The sequence below is a fragment of the Nothobranchius furzeri genome, chromosome 6 (assembly GCF_043380555.1).
Source record: "Nothobranchius furzeri strain GRZ-AD chromosome 6, NfurGRZ-RIMD1, whole genome shotgun sequence".
NCBI lineage: Eukaryota > Metazoa > Chordata > Actinopteri > Cyprinodontiformes > Nothobranchiidae > Nothobranchius > Nothobranchius furzeri.
In genome coordinates, this window is record NC_091746.1 from 69510688 (window position 1) to 69533252 (window position 22565).

Here is a 22565-nt window from a genome sequence, read left to right on the forward strand (position 1 = left end):
ATATAGTTAAACAGTACATGAGTGATTATGGGCTTTGTGATGCATGGCGATCTCTTCATCCTAACCATAGAGAATATACTTTTTTCTCACACGTCCATCACTCTCATTCACGTTTGGATTATTTTCTAGTCAGCAGCTCATTGTTGGCTGACATTTCAGACACTGAGATACACCCCATAGTTGTCAGCGACCATGCTCCGGTTTCTTTAACTCTGGTAAATAAGAAGACAATCCCACCAAGCAAAAACTGGAGGTTTAATACATCACTGCTCAAAGACGAAGGTTTTATAGAATTTTTTAAAAAGGAGTGGGCTTTATATTTAGAACTTAATGACGTGCCTGGAACATCAGCATCTATTCTCTGGGAGGCAGGAAAGGCAGTGATGTGAGGTAAAATAATCTCTTTCTCACCACATAAGAAAATAACTTTTACTTACTTACCCAGTACTTAATACAGAAATAAACTTGAATTTAATTCATTAAACATACCTCATTGGCTGTGTGCTAGCAAAAGAAATTAGGCTTGTTCCTTTCTTCATTTTCATATTTCTTAATCTTAATCTCCGACCGTGTAGAGCTACCTTTTAATACCTTATAGCCCTACAGCGCCATCTGAAGATGGCATGTAAAACTACATGAAATCAAGACCCATGAAATCAAGTACATGGATGTACTTAGATCTTCTACAACTTTAGCATGAATAGCTTGTGAACATAGACAGGTTAATATCAATCTATATTTAACTCCTTATGTCCATCCTTGACATAATTTGGTCAAAAACAATCCATTCCAACATAAGTGAAAGTGTCTTTAGGTAGCTCTGCTTTACATGAGGATGGAGTACAGCTTGATTCAAACATCCTCCGACTCTGAGGATACCTTCTTCCTCCAGTAAAGGTCTCAACTTGCCAAGTTTGCTGTTAGTCTTTGCAACAACTTTCTGTGCTTGCAAACTCTTTATCTCCTTCGAAAATGCTTTTGCTTGAATGAGCTTAATAACTACTAGTTCAGCTTCTTTCTTCCCATCCAAACTTGTCGTTCCATCGGTGCCTTGTGTCATACTCTCTTTTAACAACAAGAAACCTCCAAAGGATCCGGTCTTAAGGCTGTGGTTGACACTAAATGCACTGTGGTTTATTATCGTGTGATTTTTCTGCAAAACAAAGTTGATTTTATATTTCCTCATCAGGTTGACGCAGTGATAGCTTGCTCTTGTTGTATTGTTCAGGGCTGCCAACTCTCATGCACTGAGCGTGAGACACACGCATTTGATCTTCTTCACACGCTCTCATGCCACACCTCCATTCTCCCACGTCAAACCAGCGCCTGTTCTCCCCAAACGTGCATCACGCACAGTGTGTAGGGCTTATGAAAACACCAGATGATATTAATGATAGCATTAGGTGCTGAACAACATGCACACAAACAACACTTAAGTAATAATTTAACTGGCGTTATTTCACACAGAATCCCATCTGTATAATTCAAGCCCATGTGCTTTTTCCGCTCTGGTTGTGAGATGGGCGGAGCGGTAAGCTCCACCTGCTGTTGATAGGACGGGCGTGCCCGGTTTTCCTCCCAGAACCGTGAGCTGCGGCTGCGCGCGCCGCCAACTTGACATGCTTTATTTAGAAATGCAGCCGCGTCGCCAGCCGATGTTGACGGAGCTCCAGTCCCGAATGTTTTTTTTTTTTTTCACTCATCAGCCACACATCGCATCTCTCGCTCACAGCAAGCTGGTCTTTCTACCGTGGTGACTCACTCACATGTTCCCTCTCCTACATCAGTTGGTGATGTGGTGAATTAAACATTAGGAATCCTAATGTTTCAATTCACCGCTTCACTTGTGTGTTTTCCTGTTTGTGAGACGAACCCCTCCCCAACAACCAGGTTGCCGTTGTAGCGGTCACACTTTATAGCATGATGACTGCAAATTAATTATGACCAATAAGGTGTGATGATTCCATATAAATATGAAATATCAATCTTATTGATCTTTGAATGTTTAATCAGAAGATTATAGTTACTTTTACCTGTTCAGGGACCATAAACACACTTCGTATTAACTCAGACAGTCAGGTATGTAGTTAAAAAGGAATTTTATTCTTTTCTAAACTAATGATAATACATGACAAGACATGAATAATGAGATGTGATGGAGTGGATATGCGGTGATGGAGTGTGATGTGTAGGTGGTATGATGTAAGCTAGATGTTTATCAGAATCTTTCTATCTGAAAGAAATTGTGAAATCTGGGTGTAAAAGAAATTGTTGTCTGCTATAAACTAGAGAGTTGATTATTAATTAAACATCATCAGATGCAATCTGTTGTGTCTACAAACCCTGGCGGAGACCCCCAGCACATCTGGACTGTCAGAAGTCGGGTGGACCTCACGGCACCTGAAGCCAGTAGATTAATTTCAAAGCGACCCATCCAGTCTTGAGATGTCTCCAGGTCACAACAGTAGCTGGATTGCTTGTCTGCATCCAAAGTGGATGGGCTCTTATGGAACCATCTGGCTGCGTCAGCTTGCAGCGTGCAAACAGGTTTTGATTGTATGTCAAAAGAGATGTTTCAAGGATGCTTGTTCTGGATTGGCTGGTTCGGAACTCTGCTAGAAACTGAATTACTCTGGTTCTATTAAACCACAATGTTATGATTTCTAGCGTATTCTGGCAAATCTGAATTAGACAAGTTTCTGGGTATTTACTAACATCCTTCAGAAAGCCACGCCTTCATTAAGATACAAGATTCTTAATTCTGTGAACAAAGAATCTTTAAAACTCTTATGTGAGGTGAATATTAGCCTTAATGAGTATCTTATTGTAATGTGTACGGGTGTAAACAATGGTTAACTTGCTAAATCAACACATACTGATTTGTGATATAAATGGATCATTGTAAGAACAATATTCATTTCAAATTCATTGATTTAAGCACAGATTATTTAAACATTTGGTTTAAACATCTAGTTGATTTATCACATGATTTTTTAACTGAGAAGTTGTAAAAGTTCACTTTTTATTCAGAGTGAGGTGTCCAGCAGTCTGAGATAAGGGAGGAAAGGGCTTTTGTGGGAGACCTTGGCAGTTTATGTCTGCGTTGAAGAACAATGGGTGTGCAAAAGGTTGATTTGTGTGTCTGGATCCTCCAGCTGGCGTACTACTTTTTTCTTCTGTTTTATTTTTTTTAGCAGTAGTGTCATCAGCTTCTGGGTTTTAAATACTGCCACACCACCCTTCCTTAAAACGAGGAACAGTTTTGAGCTGTGTGTGGCTAAAATAACCAGACATTCTGCATTTTTCCAATAGGACAACAAAAATCTTAGCGAGAAGAAAAAAGTGGCAGATTGGCTCTGTATTTAGCCAAGGGCCATGACCATATTTGGTAGTTATCGTGACGAAATAAATTTCTGATGTATTAGGTATTTTGAAAAACTGAACGGGGTGGAAAAATATGCCCTAAACTTAATTATTGAATATCTAAATAGCCACTCTAGTGAATAATATAAGCTTTTATGCTCACTTAGACACTTAAAATGTGAAACACACTGTGTTAATGTATAAAAAAGTGGGGTTTTCATGTTATGTCTCCTTTAAGAATGGAGCAGGGATTATAAAATGTTACTTCTTCCTTTTCAATCATGGTCATGTTGTCTCTTTTAATCATTTTGTTTAATTGAGATTTGCACAGCCATTTGCGAAATAAATGAATACATACATTAATTAATACAAGTAGATTTAATAATAAATGTTAATTATTAGAGTTATTTATAGCTTTTTGTGGCCATAAAGATTGCTGTCTTTTTTTTTTTTTTTTGTGTGTGTGTGTGTGTGTGTGTTGTTTGATAAAGGCTGCACCAAAAGGAAACACGGGCGCATACACGTGATGGGTTTGTCTGTATGATTCTGTCCAACCAATCAGGATGCAGCTTTAGTTTCAAAATAATAAAAACATGTCAGACATTTTGTGGAAAAATATCATAAAAATTACATGCCATTAGCTGTTTTATATAAAAGATTTTTCACGAACCATCTCATTCATAAATGTTTGATAATAGCCGTTTATCAAGCCGTTTTTGACTTCATTCCGATTTATTGTGAAAGCAGATGTTCATCACTTCCTGTGTAGTGCTTTAATTAGAGTTATGTCATCCAAGTCTCGTGTGTTCTCTTATTTCTTATTTTGTCATTTTAAAACCTGCCCGATTTCTAAACACTCGTGTTTGGAGCCGGTGAACCCTGGTGAACCACGATCAAACCGGACCCGTGTTCATTTTAATCTACCTAACGGACCAAACCAGACCAGAACGATATCGCCTGGAAATGAGCGGAAAATGAAACTATCTGACTTTCAAAATAAAACAGCTGACAAACGGAGTTCAACTTAGTCTACATTTTCAATATGAATCACAATATACAATCAAAGCAAACATTTTGAATAAATTATCCTATTATTTTTGTTTCCCACTATTTTGTTTAAAGCTCCTTGCTGTAGGCTATTGTTTTAATGTATTGCATTCATTTACTCTGCTACTATGAGAAAAGTTATGAAATAAAAATAGAGAAATTATTTACAAAATCATTTTGACGAAATCATATCAAAGTGTTTTTAAATTTGCTATTAAAATCCCTTAATGTTGTTTGATCTGTTATCCATTTTGCTGTAGTCTGTTGGACTGCAGGCAGCTCCGAGCAAGACAGGAGGAGTCTGAACAGAAAGAAAGAAAAGCATCTTTATAAAGCGCCCCTCAAGATAAAAATTAACAATTGAGAAAACAATTAAATTGTGATTAAAAAAACAAAAGGAAATGGCAGAATAAGAGCAGAACAAGGAGAGGGTGGTGATGAAGGTCCCACCAAAGCCTGAACAGGTGAGTTTAAAGGAGACCACCGAGTCCACTGATCTCAGGCTCAGGGGGAGAGAGTTCCAAAGTCTGGGGGCCACAGAAGCAAATTATCTGTCACCTTTGACCTTTAACCTGGTGCTGCACAACCAGTAGGCTTTGGTCACTGGACCTCAGGGACCTGCTGGGGACTGAGAAGATCACTAATGTATGACGGTGCTTGTCCATGTAAGGCCCTAAAGACCAGAACCAGGATCTTGAAATTAACCCTGAAGTTGTCTGGCGATTTGGTCAGAAGCTAAGCAGGCTTTTGACAAGCTACTTCACGAAGCTAGCTCGGTTCTGGGCTGCCCACTGGATTCAGTTGAAACGTGTGAAAGGAGGATGTTCGTGAAGATGACCACCATCTTAAAAACCCTTCCCACCCACTGCATTCCACTGTGGAGACCATGGACAGCTCCCTCAGAGGCAGACAGACATCTCATGTAAAACAGAACACTACCGTAGGTCACTCATCCCCCCTGCAGTAAGTGTGTAGAACTCCTCAGTTTAAATGGTACTGGCATTATCCTGGTACACAATAACATCAATGCAATACTCAGTATGTGTTCAATACTCTTTCAATACCAGATTTACATAGTATGTCTGTGTCCTTTCTAGTGTCCTGCATAGTTCTGGAAACAAGTTTCCTTTTTATTATTTGTTTTTAGTGGTTGAAGGTTAGCTTACGCTCCTTATGTGTTTACCTGCAATCTTGTTATTTTTCTTCTTCCTTTTCTTTAAGTGTCTGTGCTGCTGTAGCAGTAAAAAGTCCCCCCTGGTGGGATCAATAAAGTATCTTCTATTCTCTTTTATTCTCCCCTCCTCTTTGTATAATTCACGCTCTTGTTTTGAAAATAAGAACCGGAAGCTGCTGCCGTAACACCGGCGGTACTGCGGACTCGGTCTTTGCCGGAGCACTGCTGCACGTCGGTTGTTGTGGGAGCAGGACGGAAATTATCGGTCTCGTTTTCCGTTATTACCAGTTCAGTCTCTTCGAGGCTGAATAAAGAGACACGCTGGAAGTAACCGGGGACCCGCGAATATCCACGCGGCAGGGATGCTTCTTGACTGGCGGCAGGTGTGAAGAGATGGCGGGGGAGCCTCCGGTTGCCACCGGCCGGGTGGTGCTGGTCAAGAAGATCGTGATGAAGGACGGAGCGGTGGTAAGTGGACCAACATTTAAACATACGTATACAAAACCTGTCAGATTAGTTGTGGTTTATGGTTTTCTGCATCCCAGCCTTCAGTTAAATGCATCCCATTGGATTAACCAAGTGTGACGTAACGCGGTTCAGCTGTTCCTTGTGCCTTAAAGGTTTCATTTATCGAAGCTTAAGTTTTTTTTAGAACCACAGATTTGGGGTCCAGTCCCACAAATGAAGCAGAAAAAGAAACGAGTTCAGCTAAAGAACCACGGCCGAGCAGAGCCCGCTGGTCCAAAATGGCTGGTCCGAACCCTAACCCATCCATCCAGCCCAGCTTCACACAGCCACCATCCAGCAGGGCTGGGCGCTTTTAGGAAAAGATCAAAAAGCGATTTTTCTAGCAGAAATAGTGATTTCAGTTCACGATGTTCTTGAAACAAAGGTACAACACTAGCCTGCCGAGTGAAATGATGGTTTAGTGTCTAATATCCAATCTAGTAGCAAATCATTCACATTTATATTTACCTGTAAATATTCATCACGTTAATATCTAATAATAATTCTTATCTATACCTCATCTGGTATAATATAATTAATTCATAATTAATATCTCAGTACAATAAAACAGTTAAAGCTGTTAATATTTTCTCCCATTATTATCTTTTTTATTTGCTTGTGAAGAAATGTGATTTTTATCTAGAGGTGCTTTTTAAAAAACACGTTCTTGTTCTGCTCCAAAAATGCAAGAAGGAAACCTGAAGGTAGAAACAGCTTTCAGATGTATTAAATAACAAAAAATGTGCAGTTTTCCAGCATCACCAAGGCAGGCTGGCTGCACGTTTTTCCCCACTAAAACTTCGCTATAAAGCCTAGTTTATGCTGCAGGCAGCTCTGTGAGAGGGATGCATGCATTGGGGGGCGGGGGGGGGGGGGGGGGGGGCACACACTAACAAAAATAAAAACAATGATGAACAAGAGTCTGCATCTAGACCTGCAGAAAGAGAAAAACAAACATAAAACAAAGGGACACACAATACAACAAGAGCAAGCTATCACTGCATCAACCTGATGAGCAAATATCAAATCAGCTGCTAACCCGCTCGCAGCGTCCCACCCCAAGCCAGCCGAGCCCGGGACCCGGGGTTGACCGGCCCTGTTGGGGACCCAACAGAGCCCAGGGACTCAGATCCCACCAGGCAGCCACCGGGATCAATCAGACAGACTCCAAAAGTCTTAAACCCCCTGACCTGAGAGCCGCGAACACTCAGGCAGACCAAGGCACTACACTCCACACCAAATGTGGCAGGGGGAGGTCAGGCGAAGATGTGTAGTAGCTCAAGAAGTCCCAGGAGAGGGGAGGAGTCTAAGACCCCACCTGACATACTCCCTCCCTCATGCTCATACATGCATACATACAATCCAAGACTTACAAAAATGCACGCCAGACACCAACTCATGCTCCCCATACACACCCTATTAATTCTGGTCCCTGTACTGCTGCTCTGCAAGGGTACAACCCTCACTGGTTCCCAGAGTTTGCCCCTTTCTGCTGGGTGATGATTAGCAGGCAACCCACCACCCCAGACCCCAACCAGATGGCCAGCTCCCCCTCCTAGCCATCAGCCTCAGGAAGCCAAGTGACAACAGAGGTGTGCTAAGACCCCTAGTCTCCCTCTGCCAGCTCCAATACAGTGTTGATGCATGTTGATGAGGTGTGTTCCATGGCTGGGGGGAGCGGGCAGTGCAGGCACCATTTGAACCATGCCAGCAGGTGCGATATGATCGTGCTGTTTGAAATCGCAATTTCAGTCCAAAAACGAGAGATCGTTCAGTCCTACAACACAGTTCATCAGGTCATTAGGCCAATCAGTAAAAGTAAAAACAGCTGAAATAGCAAGAAATAATACAGTTAAAGAGCAGATTGTAGAAGAAAGTAGTAGAGTGTGGAAAGTGGTCATTGTGCCCTCCAGCAGTCTAAGCCTATAGCAGCATAACTACAGAGATAACTCTGGATAACCTAGCCTTTTTAGATGGAGACATGTTGGAGGCAGGGCAAATGATAAATGATAAATGATAAATGACCTGCACTTGTATAGCACCTCTCAGAGTAAGGACTCCAAAGCGCTTTACACTACAGTGTATCATTCATCCATTCACACACACATTCATACAGGAACACAAGGACACAACAGCAGAATTCTCTGTCCGGAGCCGGGATCGAACCTGCAACCTTCCGATTACTGGACAATCCACTCAACCTGTTGAGCTACTGCTGCCCCTGCAAGGGAGAGCCGTCTTTACTGACTGTACACTCCACCTCCCTGTACTCCCCCACTTGTCCAGATCTGGGCTAACATCAGATTTTAACCATAGGCCCTATCAAATAAACATGTTTTAAAGCCTAGTCTTAAATGTAGACAAGGTGTCTGCCTCACGGACTAAAGCTGGGAGTTGGTTCCACAAGAGAGGAGCCTGATAACTAAAAGATCTGCCTCCCGTCCTATTTCTAGATATTCTGGGAACCACCAGTAAACCTGCAGTCTGAGAGCAAAGTGCTCTGTTAGGAACGTATGGAACTATCAGATCACTGATGTATGATGGAGCTTGATTATTAAGAGCTTTATATGAGAGAAGAAGGATCTTAAAATCTATTCTGAATTTAACAGGTAGCCAATGTAGGGAAGCTAAGACAGGAGAGATATGATCTCTCTTTTTAATTCTCATCAGAACTCTGGCTGCAGCATTTTGGACAAGCTGAAGACTTTTAACTACATTCTGTGGACTTCCTGAGAGTAATGAATTACAGTAATCCAGTCTTGATGTAATAAATGCATGAACTAGTTTTTCAGCATCACTCCTGGAAAGGATGCATCTAATCTTAGCAATATTCCGAAGGTGGAAAAAGGAAATCCTACAAACCTGATTAACCTGGGATTTGAATGACATGTCCTGGTCGAAGATAACACCAAGGTTCCTTACTTTGTTCTCGGAGATTAATGTAATGCCATTCAGGTCAGGTGATTGACTAAGCAATTTCCTTTTCTGAATTTCAGGTCCAAAGATGAGAACTTCCGTCTTGTCTTGATTTAAAAGCAAAAATTTTGAGTCATCCAATTTTTTATGTCTTCAAGTCAAGCCTGTAATCTACCCAACCGATTAGGTTCATCAGGGTTAATGGATAGATATAACTGAGTATCGTCAGCATAACAGTGGAAGTTTATCCCATGCTGTCTAATGATTTTACCAATTGGGAGCATATATATATTAAAAAGAATTGGTCCAAGCACGGAACCCTGTGGTACTCCACAAGTAACCCTGGAGTAAGAAGAAGATTTGTCATGTACATTTACAAAATGAAATCTGTCAGACAGGTAGGATTTAAACCAGCCTAGCGCTGTTCCTTTGATCCCTACAACATGTTCAAGTCTTTCTAAAAGAACATTGTGATCAACTGTGTCACAAGCAGCACTGAGATCTAACAAGACTAGAACAGACACAAGATTCTTATCTGAGGCCATGAGAATATCATTTGTAACTCTCACTAACGCAGTTTCAGTGCTGTGATACTCTAAAACCAGACTGAAATTCCTCAAACAGATCATTAGTGTTTAAATGCTCACATACTTGGATGGCCACTACAGGGAGTGCAGAATTATTAGGAAAGTTGTATTTGAGGAATAATTTTATTGTTGAACAACAACCATGTTCTCAATGAACCCAAACAACTCATTAATATCAAAGCTGAATGTTTTTGGAAGTCGTTTTTAGTTTGTTTGTAGTTTTAGCTATTTTAGGGGGATATCTGTGTGTGCAGGTGACTATTACTGTACATAATTATTAGGCAACAAAAAATATATACCCATTTCAATTATTCATTTTTACCAGTGAAACCACTATAACATCTCCACATTCACAAATATACATTTCTGACATTCAAAAACAAATCAGCTACCAATATAGCCACCTTTCTTTGCAAGGACACTCAAAAGCCTGCCATCCATGGATTCTGTCAGTGTTTTGATCTGTTCACCATCAACATTGCGTGCAACAGCAACCACAGCCTCCCAGACACTGTTCAGAGAGGTGTACCGTTTTCCCTCCTTGTAAATCTCACATTTAATGATGGACCACAGGTCCTCAATGGGGTTGAGATCAGGTGAACGAGGAGGCCATGTCATTAGTTTTTCTTCTTTTATACCCTTTCTTGCCAGCCACGCTGTGGAGTACTTGGACGCGTGTGATGGAGCATGGTCCTGCATGAAAATCATGTTTTCCTTGAAGGATGCAGACTTCTTCCTGTACCACTGCTTGAAGAAGGTGTCTTCCAGAAACTGGCAGTAGGACTGGGAGTTGAGCTTGACTCCATCCTCAACCCGAAAAGGCCCCACAAGCTCATCTTTGATGATACCAGCCCAAACCAGTACTCCACCTCCACCTTGCTGGTGTCTGAGTCGGACTGGAGCTCTCTTCCCTTTACCAATCCAGCCACGGGCCCATCCATCTGGCCCATCAAGACTCATTTCATCAGTCCATAAAACCTTAGAAAAATCAGTCTTGAGATATTTATTGGCCCAGTGTTGACGTTTCAGCTTGTGTGTCTTGTTCAGTGGTGGTCGTCTTTCAGCCTTTCTTACCTTGGCCATGTCTCCTGGGTTGTGTGCAAACTTGAGAATTCATTGTATGGACTAAAGCAATCAGGTTGAAACTGGAACAAAATGGTACATGACTATCTGTGTGAAAACACCTTTGTACAGAATCCAGCAGACCAATGTGTTTACAAGAGAGAAACAGAACATGAAAAAGTAGTAAAATTGATATGGGTGGATGACTTGATTATTGCTGCTGGTGATGAGAGAACCTTAAAAACTGTCAAAGAAATGCTTGCTGAGGAGTTCCACGTGAAAGATTTGGGAAGACTGAATTTTCTAGGTATCTCTTTTTACCAGTGTGATGGAAGTGTGACTATGTCACAGCAGAGTTATGTTGGCAAACTGCTTCAAAGGTTTGACATGCAGGATCGTAAACCTAGGTCCACACCTTGTGAATCAAAATTGAATTACACAGATGGTGATGAAAAACTGAATGATCCCAGAAAATACAGAGAGGCAGTGGGAAGCTTCATCTACCTGACCACATGCACTAGACCTGATCTGAGTTATAATGTTAGCAAATTGCCACCGTATTTTAGTGAGCCAACAGAAAAGCAATGGACAACTGTAAAGCATGTACTGAAATATTTGAAAAGCACAAAAGACAAGATCCTCTGTTGCTGGAAATGTGGTGAAGGGTTAAGCTTGTTAGCTTACAGTGATGCAGACTGGGCTGGTGATACGAATGACAGACGAAGTATATCTGGTTATTGCATTAGCCTATGTGGAAATGGTCCTCTGATTTCTTGGAAGACCAAAAAGCAGCCAACTGTTGCATTGTCAACATGTGAGGCTGAGTACATTGCACTGGCTAACACCATACAAGAGTGTTTGTATTTGACTCAATTGCTTGAGCATCTAAATGGTTATCTGTGTGATTTGCCTGTTATCTTTGTAGATAACCAGGGCACAATTATGCTAGCAAAGAGTCCTGTTCAAAGACAGAGGTGTAAGCATATAGATATCAAATACCAGTTTGTGAGATCAACTGTTAACAATGGTGAAGTGTTTTTGGAGTATTGCCCAACAGATCAGATGGTAGCAGACCATATGACTAAACCAGCGCAAAAGGGAAACTACTTACCTTTTCCATGTTTCTGTTTGGGGAATAGCCAAGCAAAGATGCAATGTACGGTAGTTGGTCTCCATGATGTTCCTGTGCTTGCTTTTGCTTTGTTGATTGTGAATAATGTGTGAGCAAGTGGGGGTGTTAACAGATTCATTGACTGATGACTGTGCTCCCAATTATGCTTCATTCCTCACAGGTGTGTTTGTCATGTGACCATGCCATGTGCTCTCCTATTTAAGCTTCACTTGTACCAATAAATGATTGATTGTACAGGTGCTGGCCAGTAAATTAGAATATCATCAAAAGGTTGAAAATATTTCAGTAATTCCATTCAAAACGTGAAACTTGTACATTATATTCATGCAATGCACACAGACCAATGTATTTCCAATGTTCATTACATTTAAATTTGATATTCATAAGTGACAACTAATGAAAACTCCAAATTTGGTATCTCAAAAAATTAGAATATTCTGAAAAGGCTGAATATAGAAGACACCTGCTGCCACTCTAATCAGCTGATTTACTCAAAACACCTGCAAAGGCCTTTAAAAGGTCCCTCAGTCTTGTTTTGAAGGCACCACAATCATGGGGAAGACTTCTGACTTAACAGCTGTCCAAAAGACAATCATTGACACCTTGCACAAGGAGGGCAAGACACAAAAGGTGATTGCTAAAGAAGCTGGCTGTTCGCAGAGCTCTGTGTCCAAGCACATTAACAGACAGGCGAAGGGACGGAAAAAATGTGGTAGAAAAAAGTGTACAAGCTCTAGGGATAACCGCACCCTGCAGAGAATTGTGACGACAAACCCATTCAAAAATGTGGGGGAGATCCACAAAGAGTGGACTGCAGCTGGAGTCAGCGCTTCAAGAACCACCACGAGGAGACTCATGAAAGACATGGGATTCAGGTGTCGCATTCCGTGTGTCAAGCCACTCTTGAACATGAAACAGTGCAAGAAGCGTCTCGCCTGGGCCAAGGACAAAAAGGACTGGACTGATGCTGAGTGGTCCAAAGTTATGTTTTCTGATGAAAGCAAGTTCTGCATTTCCTTTGGAAATCAAGGACCCAGAGTCTGGAGGAAGAGCGGAGAAGCACAGAATCCACGTTGCATGAGGTCCAGTGTAAAGTTTCCACCGTCAGTGATGGTGTGGGGTGCCATGTCATCTGCCGGTGTTGGCCCACTCTGTTTCCTGAGGTCCAGGGTCAATGCAGCCGTCTACCAGGAAGTTTTAGAGCACTTCATGCTTCCTGCTGCTGACCAACTTTATGGGGATGCAGACTTCACCTTTCAACAGGACTTGGCACCTGCACACAGTGCCAAAACCACCAGCACCTGGTTCAAGGACCATGGTATCCCTGTCCTTGATTGGCCAGCAAACTCGCCTGACCTTAACCCCATAGAAAATCTATGGGGTATTGTGAAGCGGAGGATGCAATACGCTAGACCCAACAATGCAGAGGAGCTGAAGACGACTATCAGAGCAACCTGGGCTCTCATAACACCTGAGCAGTGCCACAGACTGATCGAGTCCATGCCACGCCGCATTACTGCAGTTATTGAGGCAAAAGGAGCCCCGACTAAGTATTGAGTGCTATACATGCACATTCTTTTCATGTTCATTCTTTTCAGTTGGCCAACATTAGAGAAACAAACATTTTTTCATTGGCCTTTAGAATATTCTAATTTTCTGAGATACCAGATTTGATGTTTTCATTGGTTGTCACCTATAAATATCAAAATTAAACGTAATAAACATCGGAAATACATTGGTCTGTGTGCATTGCATGAATATAATGTACAAGTTTCACGTTTTGAATGGAATTACTGAAATATTTTCAACCTTTTGATGATATTCTAATTTACTGGCCAGCACCTGTATGTTCTCACTGCATCCAGACTCCAGTCATGTTTGTTCTCTCCAGACACAAGCAAGTTTAGGCCAGTCTCTATTTGGGCTTTACTTAACAATAAGTGAGGTCAATATAAATATCGAAACACAAGTGTGTGTGTGTGCAGCTACAGCCGTTGGATGAATTTAATGTGTTATTTGGATAACTAGGTTTGTGTTCCCATAGCAGTCCACGGATGCAGTTGTGACACTTGTTACTTCTCTGGTGGCCGACCTGGACCTGTTTGCTAATTCTGCCTGACAGCATGTTTGTGAGAGAAGGATTGGGCCTTTTTAAACATCCAATATTTCATTAATTTGTCAGATTGGATCAGATCAAATCAAATCGCAATAACTGATTCTAATTCTTAAGAATCGGAGTCAAATCGATTCTTGAAACGTGAATCAATAACAAGCTCCATTTGCAGCTTTAAAGAAGCTCTAACTCATGGATGTAATTTTCACTTTAGAAGTGGGGGGGGACACGGGGGGGGGGGGTTATCTTTACAGGCTTCAACACAAACGGTTGCTTTCCGCTTGGTCCTAGAGCTCAACCAGTGTCAATTTAATATAGTGTAATATTGTTTTTTGGATGGTAAAAAGTACAGGGGTCAAAACTTGACTTTGGAAAAAGTGGGGGGGACATGTACCCCCCCCCCCCCCCCCCCCCCCCCCCAAATTACGTCCATGCTCTAACTTCAGCTTAAACCTTTCTGAGAAATAAAGCATCTTCAACAAAATAAAAAAATCCAGTTGGATTTGTTTTCTGAACCTTCCAGGATTCAGGAAAACTAAACTCAGAATGTTCCAGATGCCTTCACAAAGTTGAGGAGTTGGTGATCCAAGTACCTTCACAGGCATTTCGAGACAAATGTAAAACTGGTGGCAGATGATTAGTGAGGTTCTGCCTCTAGGTCATTCAGATGTTATGTAGAAATGTTATGCTTGAGACAAATAGAGTTCCTCTTGAATGTTCTCAGCTCTTAAATAAAACTTGCATCTTGTTTTATGTCTTCAGCCCCAGCAGGGCATTGGCAGACCCAGTGTGTACCATGCAGTGGTGGTCATCTTCCTGGAGTTCTTTGCCTGGGGTCTACTCACCACTCCGATGCTCACTGTAGGTCTACCAGCATGGACAAGATCTTCACTAACCTGTTCATCTTCATCATTTCTGAGGAATTAGTTTTATTTGTGTTTCCTTGTAGGTTTTACATGAAACATTTCCTCAGCACACGTTCCTGATGAACGGACTCATCCAGGGTGTGAAGGTGAGAATTCTAACTGTGACTTTTCTGAACCAACGGAGTCAAAAAAGGCAGAACATTTGTGTTCCTGTTTCAGGGTCTGCTGTCCTTCATGTCTGCTCCTCTGATCGGAGCGCTGTCAGACGTTTGGGGCCGACGGTCCTTCCTGCTGATCACAGTCTTCTTCACCTGTGCTCCGATCCCACTCATGAGGCTCAGCCCCTGGTAGGACTCCACCTTTTCTGTTGCTTCGTTGATTGTGATGACTGAACAAAAGCTGCAGTTGGAGAGCAATTCATAAACATGATCTCATACTTTCAGGATGATATACGGAGAACAAAATAGTTCTCCAAATCAGCCGGACCTGTGTGGAAACTAATTTCTGTACTAGTTAAATCGTGAGATCAGGATCAATGTAGCCACAGCTGCTCTGGGGAGGTCTGACAGAGGCGAGGCTGCCATTTGGTGCCGTCGGCCCCTCTGACCACCAGACCACTCCAGAGCAGATCCTGATAGGCCTACCCAGTCTCTCAGCCTCTCCAGTAGCAGGTGATGGTCAACAGTGTCAAAGGCTGCAGTCAGGTCCAGCAGGACCAGAACAGAACAGTCCCCTGCATCACTGTGAGTCAGAAGGTCATTAGAGACCCTAAGAAGAGCTGTTTCAGTAGAATGAGCTCTACGAGAACCTGACTGGAAGCTATCATAGATGTTATGTTCATCAAGAGCAGCTGTGAGTTGTTTAGCCACAACCTTTTCCAAGATCTTGGAGATGAACGGAAGTTTAGAGATGGGTCTGAAGCTGCTATGGAGAGAGGGGTCGAGACTCGGTTTTTTAAGAAGCGGTCAGGGGCCTAACCAGAAACCAGATAATAGTAAGGATATACCTGAAAAGGCTGTGTGTTTTGTTCAGCTGATTTTTAACTGATTTTCCATGCTTGCTCATCCAGGTGGTACTTTGCCATGATCTCCATGTCCGGAGCGTTTTCCGTCACTTTCTCCGTTATCTTTGCCTACGTTGCAGATGTGACGGATGAGAGAGAGCGAAGTACGGCGTATGGTTTGGTAAGGACAGATGTATTATTGTTCTTAGTGTAAAACTTTGTGTGGACCTCACCCTTCCCTGCCCTCTGACCTCCTTTTCCCCAGGTGTCAGCCACCTTTGCTGCCAGCCTGGTGACGAGTCCCGCCATCGGAGCGTACCTGTCGGCCTGGTACGGAGACAACCTGGTGGTTCTCTTAGCCACACTTATTGCCCTGGCTGACATCTGCTTCATCCTGCTGGCCGTTCCCGAATCTCTGCCAGAAAAGATGAGGCTGAATACATGGGGGACACCCATCTCTTGGGAGCAGGCCGACCCATTTGCTGTCAGTACCCCGTCGTTTTCAGTGCCTTCTTAATTAGCTGGTTAGGTAACAAGCTGCGTGACGTGGTCTGAGTCTCGTCTCTGATCATAGGTCCTTATTGGCCCTGAGTGGGAAACTCAGCTGTACAACTACAGTTTATAACCACAGAAATGACTCGGCGGTTTTTAACTACGACCCTCTGATGTTCTGATGCCGCTGGTTCTTTACTTCCTGTCTCATCCAGTCTCTGAGGAAGGTGGGTCAGGACTCCACCGTCCTACTGATTTGTATCACCGTCTTCCTGTCCTACCTGCCGGAGGCCGGACAGTACTCCAGCTTCTTCCTCTACCTGAGACAGGTGAGACCCAGCATGGTCCCACTGGGGTCCCACAGAACAAATACTGTCTTGTTTTATAGTTCAATTAAATTAAATTAAATTTTATTTATATAGCGCCAAATCACGACAAGAGTCGTCTCAAGGCACTTCACATAATAAACATTCCAATTCACAGTTCATTAAGCCAATCAGAAATAATGTTTCCTATATAAGGAACCCAGCAAATTGCATCAAGTCACTGACTAGTGTCAGTGACTATACAGCAATCCTCATACCAAGCAAGCATGCAGCGACTGTGGAGAGGAAAACTCCCTTTTAACAAGAAGAAACCTCCAGAGAATCCTGGCTCAGTATAAGCAGCCATCCTCCACGACTCACTGGGGATGGAGAAGACACACACACACACACACACACACACACACACACACACACACACACACACACACACACACACACACACACACACACACACACACACACACACACACACACACACACACACACACACACACACACACACACACACACAGGTTACATTGTGATTTCTTGGTAAATATTCTATTTGGTGAGAGATAAACTTCATTGTATTTATTCTAGTGAATCTATAATTAAACGGGTAAACTAGTAGTAGCACATTCAGTGTCAAAGAGAGTAAAAAGTTATTATCAGGAAAGGGAGAATGTTTAAGTGGTTAGCAGCAGTGTGCTAGACGATGGCCCCCTCCATGAGGCCACCACAGCTCAGCAGAACATGGTTGTAGCTTCTTCTGGGGAGAAAAACACTTAGAGAAAAATAAAGTTAACAGCTGAAATAGCAGGAAATAATTTCCCTATTAACACACGTCTGTTTTAATTTCTACTCTTGTTTTTCTCACACTAACAAGGATTGTCGAGAAAGCATGTTTGCAGTGGTCATGTCAAGTTATACTGATCACAAAACATTTATTTACTTTCTTTCGTTTTCCTCGTAAATACCCGTGTCCTCCTGCAGCGACCCCGAGGGACAACAGACGTCAATAACAACACAATAAAAAGTCTGACGTGTTGTGTAAAAACTGCTATTTTTAGCACATTTTAAGGTCCGACGTGTTGCTACCAGACGACGGTGTGAGCTGAAACTGAGTGCTACAAACGAAAAAGTCACAGAGCGTCCGCAGAACATATAGCGGACCTCCGAGTCCGCTTGCAGAAGGGACATTTACATGTGGATGTTTCCTGGTCAGGTGCTGCAGCATGGAGGATGTGGTGTTGTGGTAGGCTAAATCCATTTTACAGTATTTACACTGGACTACGTTTTGTGCCTTATGACGTGAAAAATGGTCCCACACCTTTGACATTTCCTGTCTTTTTCGCACTCCACCGGCACCGGGGTCCACGTTGTCCGCCATGGCTTAAGAGAGTTACATTCGCTACTCGCGTGTGCATTCAGTCCAGTGTGTATGTGCGTCGCTTATTTTGGTCCGGGTGAAACACGACCCCGGGCGACTGCAATGCCATGTATTAATTAAACATGAATTAAACGAAACCTCGAGGCAGAGAATTTGACTCGAGGTTTTTTGTACTCGAGGAATCGTTTCAGCCCTAATAATCCCCCAAACCAATGAGCTGATGCGTCTCAGCTTTGGAGGTGTTGCTCATTGCGTTACTTTACTGGTGAACTTTAACTTTAACTGGATCTGAAACTTTTTCTCTCACCTTTAGGTGGTAAACTTCTCCTCCACGACCATCGCTGTTTTTATAGGAGTAGTGGGAATTCTGTCTATAGTAGCCCAGGTAACACAGATCGTCAACTCTCCATTTAAACAAATGAAGTCACCTTACTTACCTGAGGTGTTTTTTCTCTCAGACTCTGTTCCTCACTCTGCTGATGAGATATCTGGGAAACAAGAACACGGTTCTCCTGGGATTGGGCTTCCAGATCCTTCAGCTGGCCTGGTATGGCTTTGGATCAGAACCATGGTGAGAAGAAAACTCTTCCAACTTCAGATTCCTGTTCAGAAGCTGGGTTTTCAGGGAATCTGGCCTTTTATGGCTCACAGCTACAAGGATTCAATTATGAAAACAAATTTTTGATTTATTTTTATTATACATTTTTTGAATGTTTTGACTCAGAATGAAACAAAGGTTTAGAAACTTAAAAAGGAAGCTGAAAGGCTCCTCCTCCCTTGTTACCAGGATGATGTGGGCGGCTGGAGCTGTTGCAGCAGTGTCCTCCATCACCTTCCCTGCTGTTTCTGCTCTGGTATCCCAGTCAGCTGATCCTGATAAACAAGGTGACAGATCCTCCCATCGACTCAGATTTTTTATGGATAAAATCACGATGCGATGTTCTGGGTTTTTGTTCCAAATCCCGTCTCCTCTGCAGGCGTCGTTCAAGGAATGATCACCGGGATCCGAGGGCTGTGCAATGGTCTGGGCCCGGCGCTGTATGGGTTCATCTTCTTCCTCTTCAATGTAGAGCTGAACACCATGGACCCCATCCAGGGCGAATACAACATTGACCCACTGCCTCTGCACAGTCCTACTGAGGTACATTCTCCACCTGCAGTACTTAGACTCTCCAGCAGAAGACAGCAGACACAAACGGTGTTGAGTAGGAAAGCACTAATCCTGTTACAGAGGTAGAGCCCTTAGAATTCAGGTATAATCTGTGTGGCGTGGTTAGCGATGGGTACCGAATTCAGTACTTTTTAAGGTACCGACCGAATTCCATAGTACCGACTGAGCACCAATTCACGTCATTTGAAACGGTGCCTCGTTTCGGTACCCGTCCTTCATAACGAGAACTTGCCTAGACAGCTGCGCATGCGCAAGAGCGTTATGTCGTCGGTCGCTGCGAGCGAGTCGTAAACAGAGCAGCATGGTAGAAAGAGCGCACGCTAAAGCTTGGGTCCACTTCACTAAATGTGACGGGTAACTGGGTGATGATGAAACCAGCGACAACGATTTAAGTGAGACATCCTCATCTTAATCTGCGCCGGTAGGTAAATAAAATGTTTAAGATAACGTTAGCTTGATATGTTGGCTTCCGTTTCGCTAATGGTGCGTTCGCTTTCTCCTCAGAACTCCGAATTTCCGACTAGAAGAACATGAACGCGCTCTAAAGTTTGGCTTCACTTTACTAAATGCGACGGGTGATTGAGTGAAGATGAAACCAGCGACAATGATCTAAGTGTGAGGCATCATCGTTTTAATCTGCTCCAGCAGCTAAATAAATAAACTGTTTAAGATAACGTGAGCTTGATATGTTAGCTTCCATTGCCACCATTGTTATCAGCTAATGGTGCGTTCGCTTTCTCCTTGGAAATTCTAGCTTCCCAGTAGGAAAAATCAAATGAAAAAGGACGGCAAAAGGAATGAAGATACACAGTAAATTTAGTTCACAGTAAAGATGTTTGCTTCAGTTTAATTATCAGCTTATAAAACTACAAAACAGATCCGAAACAGAAAGAAAAAGTTGGAGTCATTACAATATCTTTTAAAAAATCTACAAAAAATGTGTTCTGTAGATGTGGCAGCTTTTCTTTTGCCTAGGCGCTGTGACACAATCAATTAGTGTAGACTTTTATTTTGACAAATGTCTAGAAGGGAAAATTACATATTCTGATGCCCATTCTGATTGGTTGGTGAGAAACTACAGTAACCCACACTAAGTGTTTTTGTAGCCCAAGCAGAAACGCCCCTCGGCTGGCAGGACCCGGCTCGAACGAACGCAGCCGGGGCGGAGTGAGCCATGCAGGTCAGGAATACTAACAAGCAAAACTAATATGGCCTGTGGGAAATTAAGCAAAAGTACAAATAACTAGAGTTTTCAATAATCAAATAACTAAAGACGCCCCACTAAAACTGGGCAAAGATTACTGGGTTCTTAAAAACCTAAATAAGAACCTCAAAAGGTACTAATTCAAAAGTGGGTGGTTAAACCAAACTCGAGGCGATATTTTTAAGATATCGGCCAGAGGCTAAATTCCTTTGAAGTATTAAAACCTCAGATGAAAAAGGTTTTTGAATTTTCACGGCTGGAATTGAAAGATTTTGACAAACGGAAACTAAGTCCAGTTCTATGCCCTGGGCAGCTGGTGACGCTTCACTAGGACATCTGCTGAAACAGCTGTTGTAAACAACCCCAACAGGCCAACAAACTGACCAGCACGAAGGAGAGGCTGCTACCGCACAAACAGCTCTCCTCAACTGTCTGAAAGAAGCTCTCTTATGGAGGAAGAAATGCAAATCCTGGTGATTTCCTCAATCTGTGGTAGAGTTAGAGCAGCAGGTCTGACCCTGGAAGTTGTTGTCTGTTGCCGGGCAACAAAGGTGGGCCAAAAAGAAAGGGAGTCTGGCAGCAGACAATAGCCCTGTTTCTAACTCCAGGGTAATTTCTGGGATGGGGAAATTGACCAGGATGTCCCAGCCCTTTCAACTGTTGTTTCTCCATTCAAAATCAGAACTTTGCAAAGACGTCAGCATTTCGAGACTGCTTTGGCAGTGAGTGATGTCACTGGTCAGCGTCAAAAAGCGTCAGTTTTTCAGGATGGCTACAAACTGAGACAAATGACTGATTGTCTCACTGAAATGAAGCGTGAGCTGTCCAACCTAAGACAGGATGTACAGAATTTAAGTGCGAGGGTTCAGGCCCTAGAGTTTAAATCCTTACAGTAAATCATCTAACTCTAGGATTCAGTGGGTCTGTGTTTGACCTTTGACCTCTTTTGATGAGCTGCACCACTTCTAATCAAATAGACTTGACGTTATTATTCCCTTCATCTCTGCACCTTTAGACCGTGAATGTTTCACCTCTTCGTAACTCTGCCTGTTAATTTACAGATAAAAAGATAAAAAACCCAGTTTGTCTTTTTTTTTTTTTTTTGGTCCCATTCCAGCAAGCGCTTATCCCGGGGCCGCCCTTCCTGCTCGGAGCGTGCACCGTGGTCATCGCTTTCCTCGTGGCTCTCTTCATCCCTGAGAAAACGTCCTGCTCCTCCTCAGCCTCGGAGCTGTCGGTGAGCGATAAGCCCCACCCAGACAGCAAGCAGTCAATGTCCTCGTTGGCCGGCGTCCACATCAACACGCCGCTTCCCGGCAGCGATGAGGAGACTCCACCCACCGCCAGTGACGAAGACTTTGAGCCACTGCTGCACGACAGCATCGTCTGAAGGATGTGTGGTGTTTTGTTCCAAAGAGAAGTGGAACTCTTTTGGCCCTACGGTGGGACTAGATGTACTTTTGGACCCGTTTTGTACTCAGTGTGGGGCTGACATCTTAATTCAGCTACAATCAGAGTCAACGTTATCATGTGACCTTAAGGAAAGGGGCTGTGATGTAATGACGTGATTGGACTGAAGGACTGCGGAGCCAACTGAAATGGACTCCATTATTTTATTCACAAGTCGGGGACCAACTGTGTTTCTGTGTGGTTTAAATCTGGGTTTTCGGGATGTCCCAATAATGAAAGTACTTTAGAAGTTTTACGGGACACTTTTAGGTTCTTGTGATGAACATGTTTTGTTCCACTTTTTCATTTTGAAGCCGTTTCATTTGGTTTTTGTAAAATCCAACAAATAAGGCAGCCCCAACTTCTGCGTGTATTTGAGATTTTTCTTCTGATCCAAACGAACACCATCTAACCTAAGGGTGGGCAGTCCTGGTCCTTTAGAGCTGCTATCCAGCAGGTTTTAGTTGTTTAACTGCTTAAACACACCTGGTTTGATTTACATGCTGCTGCAGAACGGGTGATTCATCCAGGAATCAGGTGTGTTGGAGTAGGGAAACAACTAAAACATGCTGGATAGCAGCTGTCGGTAATCAGGTGTGTTGGAGTAGGGAAACAACTAAAACATGCTGGATAGCAGCTGTCGGTAATCAGGTGTGTTGGAGTAGGGAAACAACTAAAACATGCTGGATAGCAGCTGTCGGTAATCAGGTGTGTTGGAGTAGGGAAACAACTAAAACATGCTGGATAGCAGCTGTCGGTAATCAGGTGTGTTGGAGTAGGGAAA

At 42.8% G+C, this 22565-nt stretch overlaps 1 protein-coding gene across 1 annotated transcript; it reads left to right on the forward strand.

Moving 5' to 3' along the window:
• Nucleotides 1-5795: 5795 nt before the first annotated feature.
• On the forward strand, nt 5796-21948 carry LOC107374960 (hippocampus abundant transcript 1 protein). The gene is made up of 12 exons (XM_015943265.3): nt 5796-6052; nt 14664-14762; nt 14851-14913; nt 14987-15114; nt 15837-15951; nt 16036-16254; nt 16478-16591; nt 18271-18342; nt 18416-18528; nt 18745-18842; nt 18935-19098; nt 21450-21948. Exons 1-12 carry the CDS (start codon nt 5978-5980, stop codon nt 21720-21722), a joined length of 1533 nt encoding a protein of 510 aa, XP_015798751.1. The 5' UTR covers nt 5796-5977; the 3' UTR covers nt 21723-21948.
• The last annotated feature ends 617 nt before the right edge of the window (nt 21949-22565 follow it).